The sequence below is a fragment of the Perognathus longimembris genome, chromosome 23, assembly GCF_023159225.1.
Source record: "Perognathus longimembris pacificus isolate PPM17 chromosome 23, ASM2315922v1, whole genome shotgun sequence".
NCBI classification, from domain to species: domain Eukaryota; kingdom Metazoa; phylum Chordata; class Mammalia; order Rodentia; family Heteromyidae; genus Perognathus; species Perognathus longimembris.
Window position 1 is genome coordinate 12,504,678 of NC_063183.1, and position 21,292 is coordinate 12,525,969.

Sequence of the window (21,292 nt, forward strand, 5' to 3'; positions counted from 1 at the left end):
GATTTCCTTTCCTGCCCTGGTGGGTGGTACCAATTACTCCTCGCTCAACAGTTTCACATCCATGTGCCCTTGACCTTCCTGCACATAGGAAGGCTGTCAATTGAAGGAGACACGGGAATCAAATGTGGGAGACCCTTTAAGGGGACTTGGGCAGACCCAGCGCCCCCAAACAGCCCCCATTCCTGCCAGCTCCTGGGGATGCCAAGGAGGGCTAGAAACTCAAGAAACTGATGGAGGGGAGGCTGTCAGCAGGGCCAGTGGACAGGCCAGCCAGGTGGGCTTGGGGAAGCAGGACGGGTGGCATTTGCAAAAGGAGGAAAGGGGGAGCCAGTCATAGCATTGAGGGGTTTCCTGTGCTGGGGCATCTGTGAGACACTGGAGATGAAGGCTGAAGCCTCCAGAGCAATGGGAGACGTGGCCAGGGCAGGACCCCAGAAAGGCCATGAAAATTCACCAGGAGGTGATGGTGGGAAGGCGGTGGCCCAGGGGAAGACGGATGCTCCTTGCCACCCAGGATGCAGGCAGGTTGGGGAAGCAGGGGAAATGGCGGTATGCAGGGAGGGGTAGGAGATGATGAGGCTTGATGTCAGGTGAGGGTGAGGTGCAGGTGAGGTGAAGGGAGCAGACCACAGGATTTTCTGGAGAGGCAGAGGCTTGCGGTGATAGAAAGGAGACAGGATCCTGGGCCTCAGGGAGGCCGGCCTCGGTAGCCAAGCCTCGCAGGCCCTGCCTCCCTCCTCCAGCGAGTGTGCCCCGCGGTGTGCCAGCCCCTGTGGTGTCACCACACCTTAGGTGGGAAGCAGAGGGTATGTGCAGGGATGACCGGTGTCTCTTCCCCGTCCCTGGCCAGCCAGCGTGGTCCCAGCAGCACACAGCACACTGAAAGGGCTTCAGTGATATTTATTTCTCTGAGATCACACTCGTTGACAGCGGAAGATCTCCTTGTCACACACAGGACATGAGTGGCTCACCTCCATGCAGCTTGACTTGCAGCACGGGAGAAAGCAGCAACCCAGGAAACACCTGTGAGAAGAGGCCATTCTCTGTCCTAGACCTCGTCCACCTCTGGGTACCTAAAGATAGGCCTGGGGATCCCGCCATCTCCAAGGCAAGAATGTTGGCCACCATTGGGTGGTATCTATCACCTCTTCTCTTCGTCATCCTGAGAGACACCAGCCAGGAGGTACAGGGCTTCCTCTGAGGATGCTAACTGACCACGCCCATGGGGGGCGGGACATCCTGTGGGCCAGGTACCACTTGTCTTCTGCACACCCTCCCTAAGATGCCCATCCTACTGTGGGAGGCCAGCACCCCCACCCACCCAGCAGGGCTCTCCACTGGGTGCTCAGGGCCTCCGTGGTTCCCAAGGACTAGCCACTTACGCGAGCACAATGATGCTAGAGCACACGATCCAGGAGAGTAATCCTGGGACAGGGGTGGCCACCGTGACAATGTAGTTCCCACAGTAAGGACAGACCACCTGAGTGGGTATGCAGATCACCACCTTCCGCAGGCCGCCATATAGACCTGAGGGGAGGGAGGGGGGTCAGACCAGGTCCTCTAAGTCCTCAGAACACTATTCCCACACCTGCCAGTCCACACTGGCTGACGTCCCCCCACCAGCGCTGGTCCCCACCACCCTGACATCCCCCCACTGTGGCATCGAATCTGCAAGTTGTTGCTTTAAGTTCCTGAGGCCAACTAGATGGGTCCCCATGTCTGCCCAACCTGCCCATCTGTCTCAGGGACTTCCCTAGTCTAGGACCCCGGCCTAGGCGAGGACAGGAGCCAGGATACTCACAGAGTGCCCTGCACATCCTAACACAGGGCAGACCTTCCACTGGCTCATTAAGTTAGCAAGGACTTATCTCCAAGTCCTTCAATTAAATACCCAGGCTGGAATGTGGCTCATGGGTGAGTGTATCAAATCTGGGGCTCTCCCCAAGACCGCCAAAGAAAACCCAACACAGGCAAATTCAGTGCACTTTAGTGTTCTGACCCACGTGCTTCAGGTATGGGCCAGGTGAATCACACTGAGTTGGGTGTGGAGCTTAGAGAGGGAGGGGCCCTGAGATTTGGAGTGTGCCATGTCCCCAGTTGATGGGAAAGTAAGGCAAGAAGGACTAAGTGTGGGTGGTGAGGACTCAGGCCCTTTCCAGCATGTGGCTGCCCTCTAGGAATCGTTGGCTAAGAGTTCCCAGGGTCCATGTGATAGATAGAGGCCTGGCCCTCATGGTGGTGCTATTGGGAGGTGCCGGGGTTTCAGGATGTGAATCTTTGTGGGAGGTATTTGGTCACTGGGGGTGTGGCCTCGAAGGGACTGGAAGCCAATGGAGTCTCAGGAGGTGGGGCTATGTGGGAGGTGCTTAGGTCATTGTGGGCGTGTTTTTGGAGGCACTGTGGGATCAGAGTCTGCTGCTCCCAAGAAGCCCAAAGCAAGAGGGGCTGTTGGATCTTGACTTGAGCTCCCAGATCTGGAAGTCAAAGTCAAACCCTTCCACTATAAGTTAAGAACCTCAATAACTTCCCTGTGGTTTGGGAAGCTGACTAATGTCCAGTGCATCCAGGCAATTCTCAGAGTACTTGAGAATCTCTTGGGAAGCCTGTTGACAACTCCCAAATCCCAGGCCCCACCAGGGGCTGTGCATTCCCCTCCTGTGTAGTGCAAAGGGCCCTGTGCTTGCTGGGGGCTTACTAGATCAGCATTCCTCAGCACTCACTGTATGCATCTCACCCCATCCACAATTGTCTTGGAGAACAATGCTTGGGGTGGTGCTGGTAGTAGGGAAGTCACAGGAGCAAAGGGGAGGCTAAGCCGGCTGTGGACTCTGAGCTGCAGGGTGGGGGAAGGAGGGCTTTCCAGAGTGGGTGCTGTGTGCTCAGCCCTGGCCCAAGATCTGAGCAGAAGCTCCTGGTAGCCCAAGCATGAGACACAAGGCAAGATGAGGTGGTGGCCACAGTTAGACACTTACTTGGGGGACAGAAATATGGGCCATCGGCACATGAATGGTGTCTTCTCCTCTTTGATGAGTCACTGTCTAGAGGAGAGAGGAAAGAAAAGCCTCAGGTCTGAGGGCTGCGGTGGGTGGGTACAGAGAGACTGCAGGTGCGGGCACCAGTTTCCACAAGAGAAAGCCAGGCCGGAGGAATTACCCAAGGGGTGGAGGGGCTGCAGGGTGAGGAGCTGGATTCCACCTGGGCAGATCCGAGTCCCGTCGTGCCCACCTGTCTCTACTTTCCTCCTGCCCCAGCATCCTGAATGCTGGGATGACAGGTACACCACAGCTAGCCCCAGTGAAGTTCTACTCTAATTTCCCAGGTGTGGAAAGGAGGCTCAGAGAAGCTCAGTAACTTACTGCGATGAACTAATGAACAAGGCGAGAGTCTGGGCATGGCGGTTCACACCTGTCACCCCAGCCTTCCAGGAGGAGGAGTGAGTGTGTGTGTGTGTGTGGGAATCTGAGGCTTTCTAGCTTCCACAGTAAGACCCCATGCCAGCCCTGCCTGCCCCTCAGACAAGTGTGGGAACCAGAGGTGGACTGGGGCTTGGCGGGCTCAGAAGCCTTCACTGCCGGCTGCCGCGTGGCTGCCTCTGAACAGGCGGCTTCCTTGTGGTCGGCTCCCCTCTGCCCCTCAGAGGACTTCTGAGGCCCTGGCCCCATGCCCCACACCCCCTCCTTGGCTTGCACTTGACCCCCAGGGCCTTCTCACAGGGCGTGGAGACCCTGCTTGTGCCCTAGGGAGCTTCCCTCATGCCCCAGTGGCCATCTTCTAGCCAGGGCAGAGCCCAGGGGTCTGTGGGGGTTGAGGCTGTGGGACAAGGACCCCAGGTGGTGCACCCGAGGGTGGGGACCAGGACAGCAGAGCAGGGGTGTGGGCGGGATTCCTGGGTGGACAGTGAGGACCCCGTGTGTTGGTGTGATGAGCCACGGGGCACCTGACAGGCCCCTGGGCTTCCTCTCCACCTCCTCCTCCTGCCCGTGCCAGGAGAGCAGCTGGCAGTTTCCTGGCCTTCTAGATGCTCTGTGCATCCCGCAGGGTGGGAGCCAGCACAGAGAACCCCCCCACCGCACCCCACCCCTCCACGGCATAGCCTCTGCAAACAGGAGGCCTTAGCAGGCCAGACGGGAAGGCCCTGGTCCCAGCTGCAGGCTGCGAGTTCAAGGTGATCCCAAGCAAGCAGCCCTGCCCCCTTGACCAGCATGGACAGGTCACATGGGTTTCTGAGGCCAACACATCCAGGTGGCTTGGCAGAGCTGGGTGTGATCACACGGGCCTGACATCCAGTTACCCAAGAGGCGCTGCTGACAGGGTCTGGGTCCAGGCCCTGTGGGGCCAAAAAAATCCAAGCAAAAGCCCAGCCCGAGTCCAAACCCTGGTAACCTCCATTAAATAAGTGAAACAAGACTGGACCAGCCTCAGACCCCCACCCAGGCTGTGTGGGTTCTGCCTACTCTTTGGGGAGTGGGTGGGGTAGAAAGGTTCATCGTTTGGAAAGAAAGGATTGTTGCTTTTTGATTTGTCCCTGCCATTCTAAGAAGGCATCTGATGTTGGAGGTCCCATGTTTCTTTAGGGAAACCAGGGTAGGGGGCAGTGGGGCTGGGGATTGGGGAAGGTGGGCTGGGATTCAGTGCCCAGCTCAGTCAGGTGGCGCACAGCCTCCTTTCCCTTCCTGCAGGTCCCAGTGCCCTTCCCCCTGGCCTGCCTCAGCCCTGGCACCTGAGGTGGATCCTCTCTTGTTGTTGTTTGAGGATTGATTTTTGTCCCCCATCCTTGTCTGGGACATTTTGAAGCCCATGTTTTTGTCTCAGAGGAGTCCCTGTGGCAAGGCCAGGTGCAGGAGTGTGAGTGGACCTCCCTGCCACTGGCCAGCTGGGGGGCAGCCATTGTGATGTCTTGTTAGTGTTCTGTGGGCGGGCCTTTGTTCTGCTTCCTGCTGGAGAAGGTGAGGCTGGCCCTGGACTTCCCTGGGATAACCTGTGGGGGGAGCCGCTGTCCTCTTCCCATAGCGCCCCCTGGAGGCCAGGAGCTCAGTGGTAGCTGGGTGAGGAGTGCCATGCAGGCTCAGGGAGGAGTCAGTCCAGAGCTGGCCACTCTTGGGGAATGAATTCTACAGCGGTCCACACACAAGGACCTACCAACCTGCGAATATCAGGTCTGGAGACCTTGCTCAAGTGATTGAGCTCCATGTGGTAAGCAAGGAAGCCAAGTTAAGTTTCAAGGCCCAGAGTTGAAACCTTGGTAGTGAGTCTCTGGCTCACTCCTGTAATACTGTTCTCAGGAGGCTGAGATCTGAGGATCGTAGTTGGAATCCAGACCAGGCAGATAACTGTGAGAGAACTCTATCTCCGATTAACCAGCAAAATGGCTCACATCCCTGGAGTACCAGCCTGGAGTAATAAAGCTACCTAAGAGAGCAAGACTTGTTTGTTCAAGTCCCAGCACCAAAGGGGTGGAAGGGAATTCTCTGAAGTGGGCGTGGGGACCAGTGATAGCCTATTTCTTCCTAGACCTTCAACGTCCACGGATGCATTTGTCAAACCCTAAAAGTCTAAGGAATTAACCAACCAATAACCAACAATAATCCCCAAGTTCAAGGTCAGTCTGAGTTACATGTGAGACCCTCCCTCAAATTCCAAGAACTAACATGGGAAGAGAGCAAGGAAAAGGGTGACATTGTCCAGAAAGAAATGTACTCTTTACCTCACTGTTGTAACTGTAACCCCTCTGTATATCACCATTATAGCAACAATAAAATAGAAAAAAAAAAACCCAAAACCTCACAGACTGGTGATCTAACTCGGTCGTCGAGTGTTTTCCTGACTTGTGCAAGGCCTTGGTTTTGATCCCCCAATCAAGAAACTAAAAAAGAATTGAAGGCAGCCATATCTCTGGGCTCTGCAATGTGTTGAACCAACCACAGACTTCAATTGTGAGATGAATTGTTTCTCAAAGGCTGGAATGATAGGAGGTTGCTGTCACTCTCGGTAGTATTTTCTAAGCAATATAGTATAACAGCCATTTTCATTGCATCAGGCAAAATGATTTAAAATATACAGGGTATGTGTAGAGATCATGGCACTTTATGTAAGGGTCTCCAGCATCTTGGGATTTTTATGTTCTCAAGGAATCCTGGAACGAGTCCCCTGAGATACCCAGGGGAAACTGGGGAGGAAAATGAGGTGGAAAATCTAGGTGGAAGGTAGTATTTTGTTCACTGCCTAATTATCTCAACTTTTGTACAGATTTGGATAGTCTGACAAAGTGTGTTGAGGGCAGGGTAAAAATGGTAAGTAAACAGCAACAAAAACAACAAAAAGAAAAGCAATCCTAAGAAAGCAAACATCCAATGCACCATTTGTACTTTTATTTTTGTGGTCATAGGGCTTGAACTCAGGGCCTGAGCATTATCCCCAAGCTGTGTGCTCTACCACTTTGAGCCACAGCTCCACCTCAGATTTTTAGGTGGTTAATTGGAGATAAGTGTCTCATGGACTTTCCTGCCTGGGCTGGCTTCAAACTGTGATCCTTGGATCTCAGCCTCTTAAGTAGCTGGGATTATCGGGGTGAGGTGTTAGGGCCTGGTTGCACCGAGCTTTTTTTCTTTTTTTCTTTCTTCCTTCTCTTCTCTTCTCTTCTCTTCTCTTCTCCTCTCCTCTCCTCTCCTCTCCTCTTCTCCTCTTCTCTTCTCCTCTCTCTCTCTCTCTCTCTCTCTCTCTCTCTCTCTCTCTCTCTCTCTCTCTCTCTCGGCTTGAATGTAGGGCCTGGGTGCTGTCCCTGAGCTCTTCAGCTCAAGGCTAGCGCTCTACCACTTGAGCCACAGTACCACTTCCAGTTTCCTGGTGGTTAATTGGAGATCAGGGTCTCATAGGACCCAGGAGCTGGTGGCTCACACATGTAATCCTAGCTACTCAGGAGGCTGAGATATGAGGATAATGGTTCAAAGCCAGCCTGGGCAGAAAAGCCCAAGAGACCCTTATCTCCAATTAACCACCACAAAACTGGAAGTGGTACTGTGGCTCAAGTGGTAGAGTGCTAGCCTTGAGCTGAAGAGCTCAGGGACAGCACCCAGACCCAGGGTTCAAGCCCCATGACTGACCCCCCAAAAAAACCAAACCAAAAAAGTCTCATGGGGACTTTTCTTCCTCGTCTGGGTCTGGCTTTGAACCTCAATCCTCAGATCTCATCCTCTTGAGTAGCTAGGGTTCACAGGTGTGAGCAACTGGCAGCCTCTAACTCTTATCATGACAAGTTTGCCCAGAGAAGTATTGTTTAAACGGCACCATGGCAAACATGTAAGTCGTTGTCTCTTCTCTGAGATCTACTCACCCCCAGCCTGGGCTCCTCAGGTCTGTGTTCCAGGCCAACTAGATTTAAACCTAAAGCTTTCATCAGCTTCTCCAGAGGTGGGCTGAGGGCCCTATTTCACTCTTTTTCCCAGAGTGCACTGGGGCTGCACAGTGGAGTTTGGACCTCTGTCCTGGTTCTGGGGACATTGAGATGGGCTAGCCCACCAGCCTCTCTTCTGTGGAACGCTGAGGGGCTGGAGCAGGGAGACCATTTGCTTTGTGCACGTGTGGGGTGGAGTCCCAGGGGGTCCTTCCTTCTCCAGGGACTCTCCCAGGACGATGCCAGCCACGGACACCAGGGGGCAGTATGAGGCTGCTGTAAGGATTCCCTCACACCCTCACCCAAGGTCCTCACCGCTGTGGCTGCCTAACTGCCCCTTCCTCTCGGTGAAGGGCAGGCCTGGCTGGACAGGCCAGGAAGCCAGCTCAAGGTCACAAATTAGACCCCAGCCTCTCTGCACCCAGGATGAAGGGCATCCATGCAGGATTCTAGCCTTGAGGCTCTCAGTGGACTGTTTTATTTTTATTTCTTAATAGATATACTTTAAAATTACTGTTTTAGCCTTTAAATCCTCAAACTAATTGCCTGGCCTAGGCGATGACTCAGACAACAAGCTCCAGTTTTCTCTCTGGAACCACAGGCCTAATAACTTCTGTTTAGACAGTTATAAAGATTCAGTGAACTACTCTGACCTTACTGGTCAGTGTGTGCTACTTTCCTGGTTTGCTCCAACCCGTGGGCCTTTGCACTCTTTGTTCCTGCCCTCTGGAATCTCCTTCCTCCATATCCCACTCAATCAGACCCTCTGATCGATACTACTTTCTCATGGAGGGCTGTCCTGGCCCCTTGTGAAGAAAGCCTGGCAGGGCTGGGGGCATGGCTGGAGCGTCAGAGTGAGTGCCTGGCAAGGGGCTTCCCCCATCTGAGACCTTGGGGAGGGAGCTTGTGTCAACCCTAAATGGCTAGTCTGGTCTACTGCAATATATACATGTGTGTATGTAAATGATAACTCAGATCTTTATGGGCTGGATACATTTTTATAAAGTAATCCCCATACAAGACTCCCAGACTGAAGGACAGAAACTTGCTCATGGCCCATCTCCAGCTCCATCACATGGACGCTACTTGTGTGAATTGCAGTAATACCTTTTTTTCCTCTCGGTTATGACTTGCTTGGTTTACAATTCATTCATGAAAAGCTACAATGCAACAGTGTTTAACATATCAAAACTATGCTCTGATTGTACAATGGGAGAACATTTGCCTTACCTCAGCAAGATACTTTGTAGTAGCTATCAGCTTTTTTCCCAGCCCTGTGTAACTCCTGCTCTTCCTGTCTGCACTGATTCCTATAGATGTCTGGGTCATTTGTGCTTGCCTGCCTCTCTCTCTCTCTCTCTCTCTCTCTCTTTCTCTCTTTCTCCCTCCCTCCCTCCCTGTCCATCTCCCCCCCTTTTCACACACACACACACACACACACACACACACACACACACACTTTCATTTTTGCCAGTCCTAGGGCTTGAGCTCAGGGCCTGGGCATTGTTCCTGAGCTTTTACTCAAGGCTAGGGCTCCCTCCAATTTTGACTTTTTGGTGGCTAACTGGAGATAAGAGTCTAATGGACTCTCCTGCCTGGGCTGGTTTTGAACTGTGATCCTTAGATCTCAGCCTCCCGAGTAGCTAGAAGATTACAGGCATGAACCACTAGCACTGGGCCCATAGTTATTCTTTTTATGAGTGAATCTTTTTTTCCTGTCTTTAGTAGTATGAGTGACTGAACTTACGATCTCCAGTTCTAGTAGTTATTGCTGGTTTATTGGTGATAAAAAGCCTCATAGATGTTCATACCTGGCTTGGCTTTGGATTTTGATCCTCAGAGCTCATCCTCCTGAGTAGCTAGGATTAAAGATGTGAGCCATGAGCACCCAGCTGGCTGTGTGCAACACACATTTTGTTTATCTGTCTCTTAATGGATGTTTGTGTTGTCTCTACCATGTGGCGGTTTCTTTTTGCCTTAATATTACTTTCAGTTCTCTTGGGCTGGTACCTAGGAGTGGACTTGCTGGGTGGTGTGGCCCCGAGGCTCTGAGGACCTTCCAGAAAGTTCCACAGTGTTTGTGCCCCCACCAGCAGCATCAGGGCCTCCTCCTCCTCTGCCTGGGAATGGTGGTGGTTCCCTCTGCACCAGGCAGGGTGCCCAGGATGGGTGGGAGGTGGTCCACGCTTGGGCCTGCTGTCCAGGAGAGCTAAGGCATGCTGTGAATACCAGCCTGACTCTGGGCCCCAGGGCTGGAATCGCATTCAGCTTCTGCTTCTGACAGTGACAGTGGCCAGGTCACCTCTGTGTGCCAATTGCCTCCCCTGCAGAATGGGAGTCTAGAAGCTAGAAGGCCTCTCCTCCCAGCTCTGAGAGGCTGGGGTGGGAGGATGGGAGAGCCAAAGGCCAGCCTGGGCTGCCCAGGGATGCCATTCTCAAAAAGAAAATAGGAAGAAAGAAAGGTGAACAAACTAGCTTCAGAGAGCGGACTCAATCATCGAGTGAAGTAGAAGTAAAGACAAAAGAAGAGCCAGGCACTGGTGATTCACGCCTATAATCCCAGCGACTCCAGAGGCTGAGATCTGAGGATGGAAGCTGGAAGCCAGCTCAGGCAGAAGAGTCAATGAGACTAATCTCCAACTAACCACCATTTGAGGGCTCAAATGGTGAAGCGCCCTGGCCTTGAGCTCCTGCCCCAGAACCTACCTTCTACCCCACACCCCAAATCCTCCCCCTCGATCTTCTTCTGCCTTTGCCTGTTGGTTTCCCGTCTCTCTCCCGCTCTAGTCGTTCCTTTATCTCGTTCCTAAGGCCAAGACCGAGGCGAGGTGCTTATCTGGGGAGTCAAGGGCAGGTGGGGGCCGGGCCCGACGTGCCGATGACAGGAGGGACTCACACGGGCGCAGCGACCCGATTCTTCACTCTCCAAGGGCGCTGGGCCCGCCGCGAGCGTCCCTGGCCCAGCATCTGCGGCTTCCCCGCCCCGCACCCGCGCACCCGGCCGCTGGGCACCAACACAAAGGTCCCCCTAACCCAGGCTCCGCGCCTCGCTGGCTCCGCCCCCGGCTCCGGCCTGCTGTCCGATTGGTCCTGAGATTAACGAGGCGTGGCCTTTAAGCTCCTCCCTCAGACACGGCCCCGCCCCCGCCCCTGAAACGCGTCCCCATTGGCCGAGAGTGCATGGGGGCGTGGCCTCACGGCCCCTCCGCTCTCCAGGTGGTCACGCCCCCTCCCAGCTCCGCTCCCGCAGTCCGAGCGAAGCCGCTGGTGGAGCCGGTTGTGTTGTCAGGTGGGCAGCTTCTTCCGGGACCTTAGGGAGGGCGTGGTGGGGAACTCCGTCCCGAGGGCCTGGGGACCCTTGGAGTGGTGCCGGGTCTCTACACCCTCGTGGGGATTGTTAGGGCTCCCCGGATGCAAGCTTCTCCGAGCTCCTCGGAAGCGCCGGCGGGCACAGGGCCTGTGCTCGGGTAGCGCGGGCTGCTCATGCCCCTGGGAAGCGGCGGGGTGGCTGGGGCTGGAGGGACCCGAGGCTGTCGTCGGGCGGCGCTTCCCGCCGTCCACCTGTCTGGTGTGCAGGCCGCGCTCCGCCCTGCCCTCCCCTCCGCTGTCGCCCCAGGCTGGGGCATGCATGGGGTGACTGCGCGCGGGGGGCGCCGTGCGAGGGGCGGAGCTCACCCCGGCCTGGCTTGGACCCGGCAGCTGGCGGGCTGGGCGGCGGGGACGGCGGCCAGGCGCCTAGCGATTGGCGGCCCCGGGGAGGCGGAGCCGGGGCGCGCTCCCGCCGGGCGTGTGCGCTGGGACCTGGGGGCCCCCGGGCGCGGGGCCAAACTTGATCCGCGCGCGCAGCCCCCGCCCCGCCCGCGGCCGCGCTGGCAGCCCGGGCTGGCCGGCCGGAAACGCGACGTTCTCGTGTGCTGTTTGAAAGGGAAGCTTCGGGACTCTGAGGTTTTTTTTGGGGGGGGGGATGTGGGAGTGTGCGGGGGGGGAGGGTTACCCGCTCCGGGCCTGGCCTGCGTTCTGGGAGAGGCGTGGGAGGGGGCTGCTTGCACAACTGGGTGCCCCACGGGGGTCGGTGCACATTGGGAGACAACTTTCCCAGCAGGGAGGGGCGTGTGTGTGTGTGTGTGTGTGTGTGTGTGTGTGTGTGTGTGCGCGCGCGCGCATGCGCGCGCGTCAGTGAAGGGAGACGGCCCGTCCGTGCCAGGAAGCGATTTTTCTTTTTTCTTTTTAAGTATTTATTTGTCCCCCTTCCCCCGCCCCCCCCCCCCCGCCCGCCGTTTCGATGCTTCCCAGCCGCCTCTGTCTCGGTCCTGCTCTTCTCATCATTGATCAGCCGGAGCCAGGCCTGTTTGGCACAAAACAGTCGGTTTAAATCCACCCCAGCCCACGCCCCTGGGTACTCTCCACTGTCAAACTTTTCAACAGAACTCCTTCAGCTTCGGCCCCTCCATCCGTCCTCCTCCCCCCTCTCCCTCCCCACTCCCTCCCCAGTCCCCCTCTCCCTCCTCACTCCCTCTGAGCTTTGCTCTCCCCCCGCCCCCCCCCCCCTATTAAGCGGTCTTTTAAGACCAGCTGTGCCCCTTGGAAGGTTGATCCCCGCCCTGAGCCAGGCTCCTCCCCAGCGCCCCAGACTCTCTGTGATCTGCCACCCCCCTCCCCAACCATAGCCCGGGGCCCGCCTGGCGGGGTGTCCTGCCGCCCCCACCCCAGCCGGGGAGCGGTCCCAGGGCCAGCCTGCTCTGGGGGTCACATGCGCCCAGCTGTGCCCGGATGGGTGGGTTTGAGGGTGCACCCCCCACACACACCTGCCTTTCTTTGTCCCACCGAGTTGTCGCAGATCTTCGTGTCTGGCCGCCCCGCGTCTGAGCGCCCTGCGGCTGGCCGGCCGGCGGGCCTGGGGGAGCCGCGTGGCGGGGCGCTGGGCCATGCAGGTCTGCGAGACGGGGAGGCCGGAGAGGCGTGGGGCTGGGTGGGCTGGGAGGGTAGGGGGGCGCAGGGAGGCGGCTGGCCAGGGTCCCCCGGGTGCGCCGGCGGGACTGGGCGTCGTCGGGGGCCGCCTGGGCTCCCAGCGCGTCCTTCCTCCTTTCCGGCCTCTTCCCGGTACTGGGGGAAACGAGAGCGCAGGAAGAGGCTGGGGGGGCGGGGGGGGGGGCGGTGTGCTGCTGGCTGGGAGAGCTGGCACCGCCCTCCCCTCCTGCCCCGCGGCCCCGTTCAGCAGTCCCAGTCCCTGCTGGCCCAGGAACAATGGAGCGGAGTGTGGGGACTGTGGCAGTGTCCCCCCTCCCCCTCCCCCCTCCACCCCGTCCACCCCGCGCCTGGCATCAGCCTCTGGCTCCTTCTGGGCCTTGGTCGCCCCTAAGGCTCCCTCTGTGCAGCTCGGCTGACCCTCTCCCCCCCAATTTGGCCCCTGGAGCCCACCCTGCCAGGCTGGGGGTGGCCATAGGGTGGGTTGGGGACCCCCCCCTTACAGATGAGACTGGGAAACTTTGCAACTCTGCTCCAGCCCCCCTCATCCACTGCTTGCCGGGGTAAATGCGGGGGGGGGGGGGCTGATCTCTGGGAGACCCAGGGGGCTTGGCACAAGGGGTAGAGCACTGCTTACAAGGCCTGGGTTCAAATCTCAATATTCCAGGGGAATACACACACAGACACAGAGGGAGAGAGGGAGGGCCTAGTAGGGAAGGGGAGAGAGGAGATAGAAAGCAGCAAGCTGACCCCTTCTCTGATGGCTGAGGTGTGGGTCAGGGGAGTCAGGTGCCCAACAGGTCTGGGGCCCTGGGTTCCATTCCTAGTATTAGTACTAAACCTTTCCCCTCACAACTCCCTGTAGTTTGTAGCAGAATCCCAGGCCCTACCTGGTCACCAGCAGACACTGCTTATGGCCTGTCTCCCCGAGATTCCCAGATGCTCTGTGTTTGGGAGTCCCTGGGCGGGGGCCCAGCTTCAGCACCCCCCTTCCCCCTCCCCCCGGCTGTCAAGTGAGTAATAAGCAGACTCTTGTATCTGGCTGGCCTGAAGGTGGACCTGAGGCTCTTCAGAGCCAGAGCGGCCTGCTGTGTCCAGCCCTGTCCCATTTGCCTAGGGTGGCCTTGTGCCCCTCTACCTGCCTGGATATTGGGGGTGTCCAGCCATGACTTTCCCCAGGCACAATCCCAGCAGACAGGACAACCCTATTTTATAGACTGGCTGTGCCTAGGAATAAAACATCCAACTTGACCAGAGTCCTTTCTTCCCCACCTCCCTGTCTTCAAGGAAAGGGGCCAGCACCCATGCTCCTCCCACACATTTGGGTGACCAAGGAAGCAGGGTGGGGAAGGCCCAAGGATAGTATGCTCTGCTGAGGCCCTCAGAACCTTCCAGCAGGAGCTCCAGGGCTTATGGAAAATCTCCAGCCCCCTTTTCTGTTCTGAGTGAAAACCTATGACAAACCCCTCCCCTGGTGACAGCTGGGAGGGTGTGGCTTCTTGCTGTTCCCTCCCTCCAGGCTCTGGGTCCCTCCCTTGGTTTGGTACCTATCAGAACTGAGGGGCTGCTTGGGAAGGGGCACCCTCCAACAAGCCTGTGGGTGCACGCATTGTGTGTGCACACTCAGCTGCATAGACACCCCTGTGAAGGCCACACACATGCACACACGCACGCGTGCGCGCGCGCATGCGCACACACACACACACACACAGAGGCACATCCAGCCCTGAACTCCTGACCTGCCAGGGCTATGACATTTGTTCAGAATTGGTTGCGGGCTGGAAGTCCATCCCGGGCCTGGTCTAGAGCCTCCTGCAGGCCTGAACTTTCCCCCCACAGGCAGGGCGGGGGCACTGGGTTCCCCCAGCCCTGAGCGTGTGGCCAAGCAGCCTCCTGGACCAGCAATCTGTGTTGTTTTCACAGCCAGATTCAGACCCAGCCTGCAGACACTGAAACCATTGACGCCTCCTGCCCGACCCCATCCGGGGCTGTGCCTGTGCCGGGCTGCAGCCCTGGCCCCAGCTGCACCTCCACCACAGGGCTGGCTGGCCAGGCACCCCCCACAGGCTCCTGGCTCTCCCAGAACCCCTTCCCCCCAACCTCAGTCCTTGACATTGTCTGTGCTTCAGTTTCTTCCACGGCCAGGTGAGCGAGAATATGGCACTGGGCATGGAATGAATGTGCAGGGGATCATAGCCAGGGCTGGGACCCCATGCTGCCTCTCTAAGGTGCCTGAGGGGCTGGGGGTGTATCTGTGACGTGAGCAGGCCCCCCGTTCCATTCACTCAGGGACAGAGGGGGGGACACAGGAAGGCAGTGAGGGGTGTGGGGGCAGCTCTGTGCAGGACAGTGACAGCGACGAAGCAGATGATGCAAGGGGATTCATGTCTTGTCTTTCTCATCACCTGGCACAGCAGTCACGTGACCCTGACCGGGGGTGGGGGTGGGGGCATATCCCAGGCCGCTCTCTGAGCCTAGGACAGCCTCACTCCGTGTTCCAAATGACTCAGTGTTCCCAGCCTGAGTTGCACTCACACCTTCCTTGTTGCTTTTTACACACTTTGGCTAGCTTTGTGTTTGGTGGTGGCACTGGGGTTTGAACTCAGGGCCTCAGGCTTGCAAGGCAGGTACTGTCCCACTTGAGTCATACCTACCTCTTCATTGTTTATTTTTTTGGATGAGGGTCCTTAGCACATCTCGCCCGGCCGGCTGGGATTGCAGGCATGCGCTCACACACTCTCCTCTCAGCAGGCTTTGGGTGCATTTACGGTTTCCTCTCTGGCTCCAGGTTCGGCCCTGCATCTCCCGGGCCACATGGACTGATTCTGGTACTGATATATGTTTATCGAGTGACTTCATGATGACTGTTAGGCTAGTCAGAGCTGACAGTTTAGTGGGTGGACGGTGTGCCCGAGGTTTGGCATGTATTATTGTGGCTCACCTTCGCCACGATGACTAAGTCAAGTCGGGAGTACTATAATCCCCAGTGACTCGAAGCAGAAATGGAGGCCTGGAGAAGTTAAGCAACTTACTGAAGATCACACAGCTGGTAGGAAAACAAAAACAACAAACAAACAAACGACTCCGGTGAGGAGGAAGGGCACTTCCTGGACGGCATCCTGCGTCACTGTGGTCTCCACGGCTGTTCTGGAAGGGTCTAGGTTCTTTCCTCTCCTCTTCTCTCCGGGATAGCTTCCTTCCAAGAACTCTGGGGACTGGAACATTCCAGCACTCTATGACCTGTTGGTGCTGGGGCGCAGACCGCCAGCCCAGCAGCTGGGGCCTTTCCGCGGTGGGGGCCTCCCTGGATTCGTGGTCCTCCTGTCTGGCTGCGACGGCAGCTAAGAAGAGGGTCAGGAGGTAGCTATGTCACTTCCTGCCTGAGGCTGCCACCCCTCCCCAATGGGGTGGGCCCCAGTTCCCCAGGGGCACAGAGGAGGGGGACTGACAGGAGGAGGAGCTGGGTACCCCCTTCCCCCTCTGCCCTGGGCCACACAGAAGGAAGCATTCCCCAGTCATCTAGGTGAAAACTCGGACCCCCGGGACCACGGAGCTGCTCACCAGAAGGGAGAATCAGCACCAACCTGTTCAGGGTGGCAGGAATGTGGGGAGTGTTTGCAAAAAGTAGCGGGAAACAGATTTTTCAGACTGACTTTGGGGATGTTTCAAAGATAGCTTGGAGCTGGGCATCATGGTACGTGCCTGTAATCTTAGCAACTTGAGAGGCAAGGAGGATCCTACTTCAGGCTGACCCCTGGAGGTCCCTCCCCCCAAAACAGAAAAAACACACACCATACCCCATCTTGGAAAATAAAGCAACAATCAAAAAGCAAAAAGAAAAGGCTGGAGGCATGGCCCAAGCGGTAGACCAATATACTCAGCAAATGTGGGGCCCTGAGTTCAAACCCTGTATGCCCCCCCCCCCCAAAAGATAGCTGAGACTTAAAGCTGTGGACAGAGCGGACTGTGACACTCAGGCTGGCCCAGCACTGCCACACCGGGTGTCCCTGTGTACCCAGCCCTCATTGGATGCTGCGCAACTCCCATCTGGCCTGCCCCTCAGATGGATAAACTGAGTCAGAGACGGGGTTGGGGGGGGGAGTCTTAGTCCAGCGCCAGGTGCCTGGGCTGCTTTGCTTCCCTGTTTAACTGCAAACCAAGGGGTGTCTCTTGCCTATGGTACCCAGGTTCCCAGTCTGTCCCAGATCACTGGGGGCCGGGGACCTGCTGGCCCGGTCACCTTTGGGGGCCCTCCTAAGACCATGTGCATCTTTGGATTTGTGCCTCATCCCCTGAGCTGTCTGATCTTGGTTCTGGAAGTTTCTACAAGCACTCACTTGGTTGCTATGCCCTCTTTTACTCATAGCCTGCCTCATGGTGCCTGGCTCAGAGCAGAAACCTAGGGATGCTTATTGATGGCTGGTTCCTGGCCTTGGTGTCTAGCATTCAACTCTCCCTCCCTCCCTCTCTCCTTCCTTCCTTTCCTCTCCCCTCCTCCCCCCCAGTATGCTCTATCATCTCTGTGTCAGAGTCTAGGGTGTAGGGGGACTCATGTCCTTGCCTTGGGGCTACCTGGCTTTTATTGGGGGGAGGGTGGAGTATGAACTCAGCCTCATGTTTTTCTCAATGTGTTTGTTCTGCGGGTGCTCTACCATTTGAGACATGCCTCCAGCTTTGCCTTATGCTGCTTATTTTGGTGATGGAGTCTTGGAGACTTTCTGGCTTAGGCTGGCCTTGAACCTCCATCCTCTCCATCTTCAGCCTCTTCCTGAGTGGCAGGGATGACAGGTGTGAGCCCCTGGGGCTCTGCTCATTCACCCTGGCATCTTGTGGCACCACTGTGCTAGCAAGAGGCTGGTGGCTGGCGGAGGAGGAGCTGGCGGAGGAGGAGCTGGCGGGGAAGTCAGCAGGCAAGGTTCCCTCTGCTCCCTCCAGCCGGCCGCGTGAAACCCTGTCGTCCCCCTGCCTCCCCAGGTCAGCCATGTCATCTGATCCTCCCCCGCCGCCGCCACAGCCCCCCACGCATCAGGCTATGGTCGGGCTGCTGGACGCTCCTCGGGCCCGGGACCGCTCACCTTCTCCACATCGGGGCAACGTGGTCCCCAGCCCGTTGCCCACTCGCCGGACCAGGACCTTCTCCGCGTGAGTCTCGGGGTGGGCCATCTCTAAACAGTGACAGCCTTGCTGTAGAGAAAGAGAGTGGGGAGGGAGGGAGGGAGGGAGGGGGAGGGAAGGAGGCCCAGAGATCCCAACTCCCTCTTCCCACGTGGGACACAGGCCTGAGAAACTATGCCAGGGTCAGCAGAGGCTGGCTTCTGCCAGGCTGCCGGATGACTCCCACGCCTGCGCGGGGCACCACCCAGCCAGCACTCCCCAGGGCTCAGCTGTGGGCAGGGCCTGGGGGCCGTGGGTTTGCCCCCAGCAAGAGTAGGAGGCCTGGGTGCCCCTGGCTCAGGCCTGTCATCCCAGCTCCTCAGGAGGCTGAGATCTGAGGATCGCAGCTCAAAGCCAGCCGGGGCAGGAAAGTCCATGAGACTCTTTTTTTTTTGGCCAGTCCTGGGCCTTGGACTCAGGGCCTGAGCACTGTCCCTGGCTTCTTCCCGCTCAAGGCTAGCACTCTGCCACTTGAGCCACAGCGCCGCTTCTGGCCGTTTTCTGTATATGTGGTGCTGGGGAATCGAACCTAGGGCCTCGTGTATCCGAGGCAGGCACTCTTGCCACTAGGCCATATCCCCAGCCCCCATGAGACTCTTATCTCCAATGAACCTCCAGAAAACCGCAAGTGGTGCTGTGGCTCAAGTGGTAGAGCGCCAGCCTTGAAAGAACTCAAGGGCAGCTCCCAGGTCCTGAGTTCAAGCCCCATGACTGACAAAAGACAAAACAAAAAAACCCAGAAACCAAGAGTGGGAGGCTGTGCCACAGGGTTGCCCCTTACCTTCCTGGCTCTGTGGCAGGACGGTGCGGGCGTCCCAGGGCCCTGTCTACAAAGGAGTCTGCAAGTGCTTCTGCAGGTCCAAGGGCCACGGCTTCATCACCCCAGCAGACGGCGGCCCCGACATCTTCCTGCACATCTCTGAGTGAGTCGGCGGCGGTGGGGCTGGGGGGCCTGGGCTGGGTGGGTACCATGTGTGGGTCACTGCACTGCCGTGTGGTGCCTGTGATCAGAGCTGGGGTGGGGTCTGAATGGTCCCGTATGTCCCACTGTGGCTGTGTGGTGGTCTGCCCTGGGCTGTGGGGGCATTTCCAGGTGTCCCTCGGGGTGGCGGAGGGGGCAGGCAGTCTGCAGAAGTAGGGGTGCCAGTTCCTCAGCTCCAGGAAGGAAGTTTGGGGCTGGACCCTTGCTGTCATTTGTTCACTGACTTCCTTCCTGAGTGTCTGGAATCCTCCGGGAACTGGGGTGGGGCCTGTGTGTCCTAGGGCAGGAAGACTCAGCCTCTCCTAAGTGGCTAGGACGACAGGCACCCTGTCATCTCCAACTCTTCATTCCCTGCTCTGCCTCCCGAGTTGCTGGGATTACAGGCTGGGATTACACCACCACACCTGGCTCTCACGAGGGGCTTCCTTGGGGAACTCAAGGACTCCTGGGACCAGGGGCTGGCGCGTCAAGGGGAAGCCTGGCCCAGGCCCTCTCTCCACTGCGGCCTCCCTTCTCACAGTCAAGGTGTGAACAGTCACAGGTGGTGAGCTCTGCCTGTCCCAGCCAAGGAGCCAGTGAGACAGGGCAGTGGCGCCCCCTGGTGGAAGGGCCGCAGTGACTGCTCCTGGGAACTGGCTCTGGTCAGGCTACCCTGGGCCTATTCCGGACAGTGGGTGGCTGGTGACTTGGGGTGGATGCTGTGGGTCTTTCCTGGGTGGGCTCTGACTGTTCTTTGTGCCCCCCCCCAGTGTGGAAGGGGAGTATGTCCCGGTGGAAGGCGACGAGGTCACCTATAAAATGTGCTCCATCCCGCCCAAGAACGAGAAGCTGCAGGCCGTAGAGGTGGTCATCACTCATCTGGCACCAGGCACCAAGCACGAGACGTGGTCTGGGCATGTCGTCAGCAACTAGGGGACCCGTACGACCCTTCTCCTGGGTTTGGGGGAGACTTTGGGGGGAGGAGGAGGCAGGGCCACACTGGCGATGATGACAATTCTATCATGAGATGGGGCTTCCGGTTGGGACACAGTGTTCCTGGAGGAGGAGAGGGGAGTGGGGGGCAGGCACGGGAGGAGGGGGGCTTACAGCCACCAGCACGGCCTCTGACCATCCATCGCAACAAGCTCTCCCCACCTAAAAAGCATTAAAAGCATTTAAAAAGGAGAGGCGTCCCCTGGTGGCTGAGTGGAGGGCCACCTCCCCTAGTCCTGGGGTAGGTCCTGGGTGGTATTTTCCTAGTTGTCCGCGCATACCGATGGGCTCAGCCTGCAGAGCCCCTCTTGTAATTGGAGGTTCAAACTCCCCAGGTCTGGACCTACCAGGGAAATGTCACAGGCCTTGAGACTTCCCCAGGGAAATTTCCACTGGTGCCCATCCCGGAGCTCCTTGGCAGAGCAATCCTGGGAGTCCTGGCTGGCCCCTGCCAGGGCAGCTGGCCCTGTGGGAGGTGGGAGGGCTGTCTTTGGAAGGAGGGACTTGGCCTTTGGTGCCTTGGTGGCAGTGTCACTGCCATCTGGGGACAAGAGTTCCCACAGGAGCTTCCTATCCCCATCCCATCCCTTCCCCCCACCCCCCCCCCCCCAAGCACTGGGACCAATCTCTCTCTGCCCTCTCTGATGAGCTTGATCCCTTGTCTAGTTTCTGGCCACCTGCTGCTGTCCCATGCCTGCTCATTCAGGCGGGGCTGGAGATGGGTGTGGGGAGGCATTCTGGGATGGGGAGGTCTTTGTTTAAAACCAGAACTTTTCTCTGGATGGGCATGGTGATTCATTTGTGTAATCCCAGGCCCTGGGAGGCTGAGGCAGGAGGATTGGATGTTAAAGGCCAGGCTGGGATACACAGTGAGATCTTGTCAGAAAAGCAAGGGGTCAGGGGTGTGGCTCAGTGGTAGAGTGCTTGCCTAGCATTTGGGAGGCCCTGGGTTCATCCCCAGCACCACAAAACAAGACTTTAGTCTGTAACCATCCTTCCAGGAAAAGATTGGGCATCCTGCTTTCTGTCAACCTTGGAAAGCATGAAGTTGACAGAGAAATAGATGTTTGGTAGGGGTCGCAATGGAGTTTTGATTTTTGCCAGTGCTCAGACTGAGGATCTGAGCAGTGTCCCTGGCTTCTTTTTGCTCAAAGCTAGCACTCTACCACTTGAGCCACAGTGCCCCTTCTGGCTTTTTTCTATATATGTGGTGCTGAGGAATTGAACCCAGGGCTTCATGTATAGGAGGCAAGCACTGTACCACTAGGCCATATTCCCATCCCCGTGATAGAGTTCTTTCAAACTAGTGTTCAGAAATGCTTATTGAAGTCAGGCCCTGGTAGCTCATTCCTGTAACCCTAACTACTCAAGAAGCTGAGATCTGAGGATTGTGGTTCAAAGCCAGCCCAGGCAGGAAAGTCAATGAGACTCTTATCTCCAATTAACCACCAGAAAACTGGAAGTGGTGCTGTGGCTCAAGTGGTAGAACGCTAGCCTTGAGCTGAAGAGCTCAGGGACAGTGCCCAGGCCCACAGTTCAAGCCCCAGAACTGACAAGAAAAAAAGAAAAAGAAATGCTTGTTGATACTTTCAGCGATCCTGGAACCTGGCTTCCTCCTCAAGAAGAAAATCTGATTTTGGTCATTTCTTTTGGTACTGGGAGCTTGAACCCAGGGTCTTGTGCTGATTTTTTTTTCATTTTCTTTTTTAAGCAGTCTCCCAGAGCAGGCTGTTTGCACTTTGCAGTGATATTATAGCATTTTGTAGTTATTTCTAGTGTGTGGATGCTTAGGGCTTCCTTTGCTGTGTGGTTTTCATTGTGATTTTAAA

At 57.0% G+C, this 21,292-nt stretch overlaps 2 protein-coding genes across 3 annotated transcripts; one reads left to right on the plus strand and one right to left on the minus strand.

Moving 5' to 3' along the window:
* Positions 1-914: 914 nt before the first annotated feature.
* Litafd (LITAF domain containing) lies at positions 915-3,662 on the minus strand. Its single transcript, XM_048333084.1, has 3 exons — positions 3,530-3,662; positions 1,383-1,527; positions 915-1,023 (listed from the first exon to the last, which is right to left on the minus strand). Exons 1-3 carry the CDS (start codon positions 3,660-3,662, stop codon positions 915-917), a joined length of 387 nt encoding a protein of 128 aa, XP_048189041.1.
* A 6,946-nt stretch (positions 3,663-10,608) lies between these two features.
* On the plus strand, positions 10,609-19,450 carry Carhsp1 (calcium regulated heat stable protein 1). 2 transcript variants are annotated; one of them, XM_048331937.1, is made up of 4 exons: positions 10,609-10,679; positions 17,330-17,497; positions 18,310-18,432; positions 19,241-19,450. In XM_048331937.1, exons 2-4 carry the CDS (start codon positions 17,337-17,339, stop codon positions 19,401-19,403), a joined length of 447 nt encoding a protein of 148 aa, XP_048187894.1. In that variant the 5' UTR covers positions 10,609-10,679; positions 17,330-17,336; the 3' UTR covers positions 19,404-19,450. The 2 variants fall into 2 exon arrangements, with proteins under 2 accessions (XP_048187894.1, XP_048187893.1); XM_048331936.1 differs by lacking the exon at positions 10,609-10,679 and adding an exon at positions 11,294-11,315.
* Positions 19,451-21,292: the final 1,842 nt, after the last annotated feature.

Bases quoted from the DNA above. Each gene is read 5' to 3' on its own strand.
- Carhsp1 (XM_048331937.1), top strand. From the start codon at position 17,337: ATGTCATCTGATCCTCCCCCGCCGCCGCCACAGCCCCCCACGCATCAG. The intron at 17,498-18,309 runs GTGAGTCTCGGG...GCTCTGTGGCAG, and splicing joins CGGACCAGGACCTTCTCCGC to GACGGTGCGGGCGTCCCAGG. The intron at 18,433-19,240 runs GTGAGTCGGCGG...GCCCCCCCCCAG, and splicing joins ATCTTCCTGCACATCTCTGA to TGTGGAAGGGGAGTATGTCC.
- Litafd (XM_048333084.1), bottom strand. From the start codon at position 3,662: ATGGGGCCAGGGCCTCAGAAGTCCTCTGAGGGGCAGAGGGGAGCCGAC. The intron at 1,528-3,529 runs GTTCCCACACTT...CCCTCCCCTCAG, and splicing joins CAAGCCCCAGTCCACCTCTG to GTCTATATGGCGGCCTGCGG. The intron at 1,024-1,382 runs GTAAGTGGCTAG...CTCTTCTCACAG, and splicing joins TCTAGCATCATTGTGCTCGC to GTGTTTCCTGGGTTGCTGCT.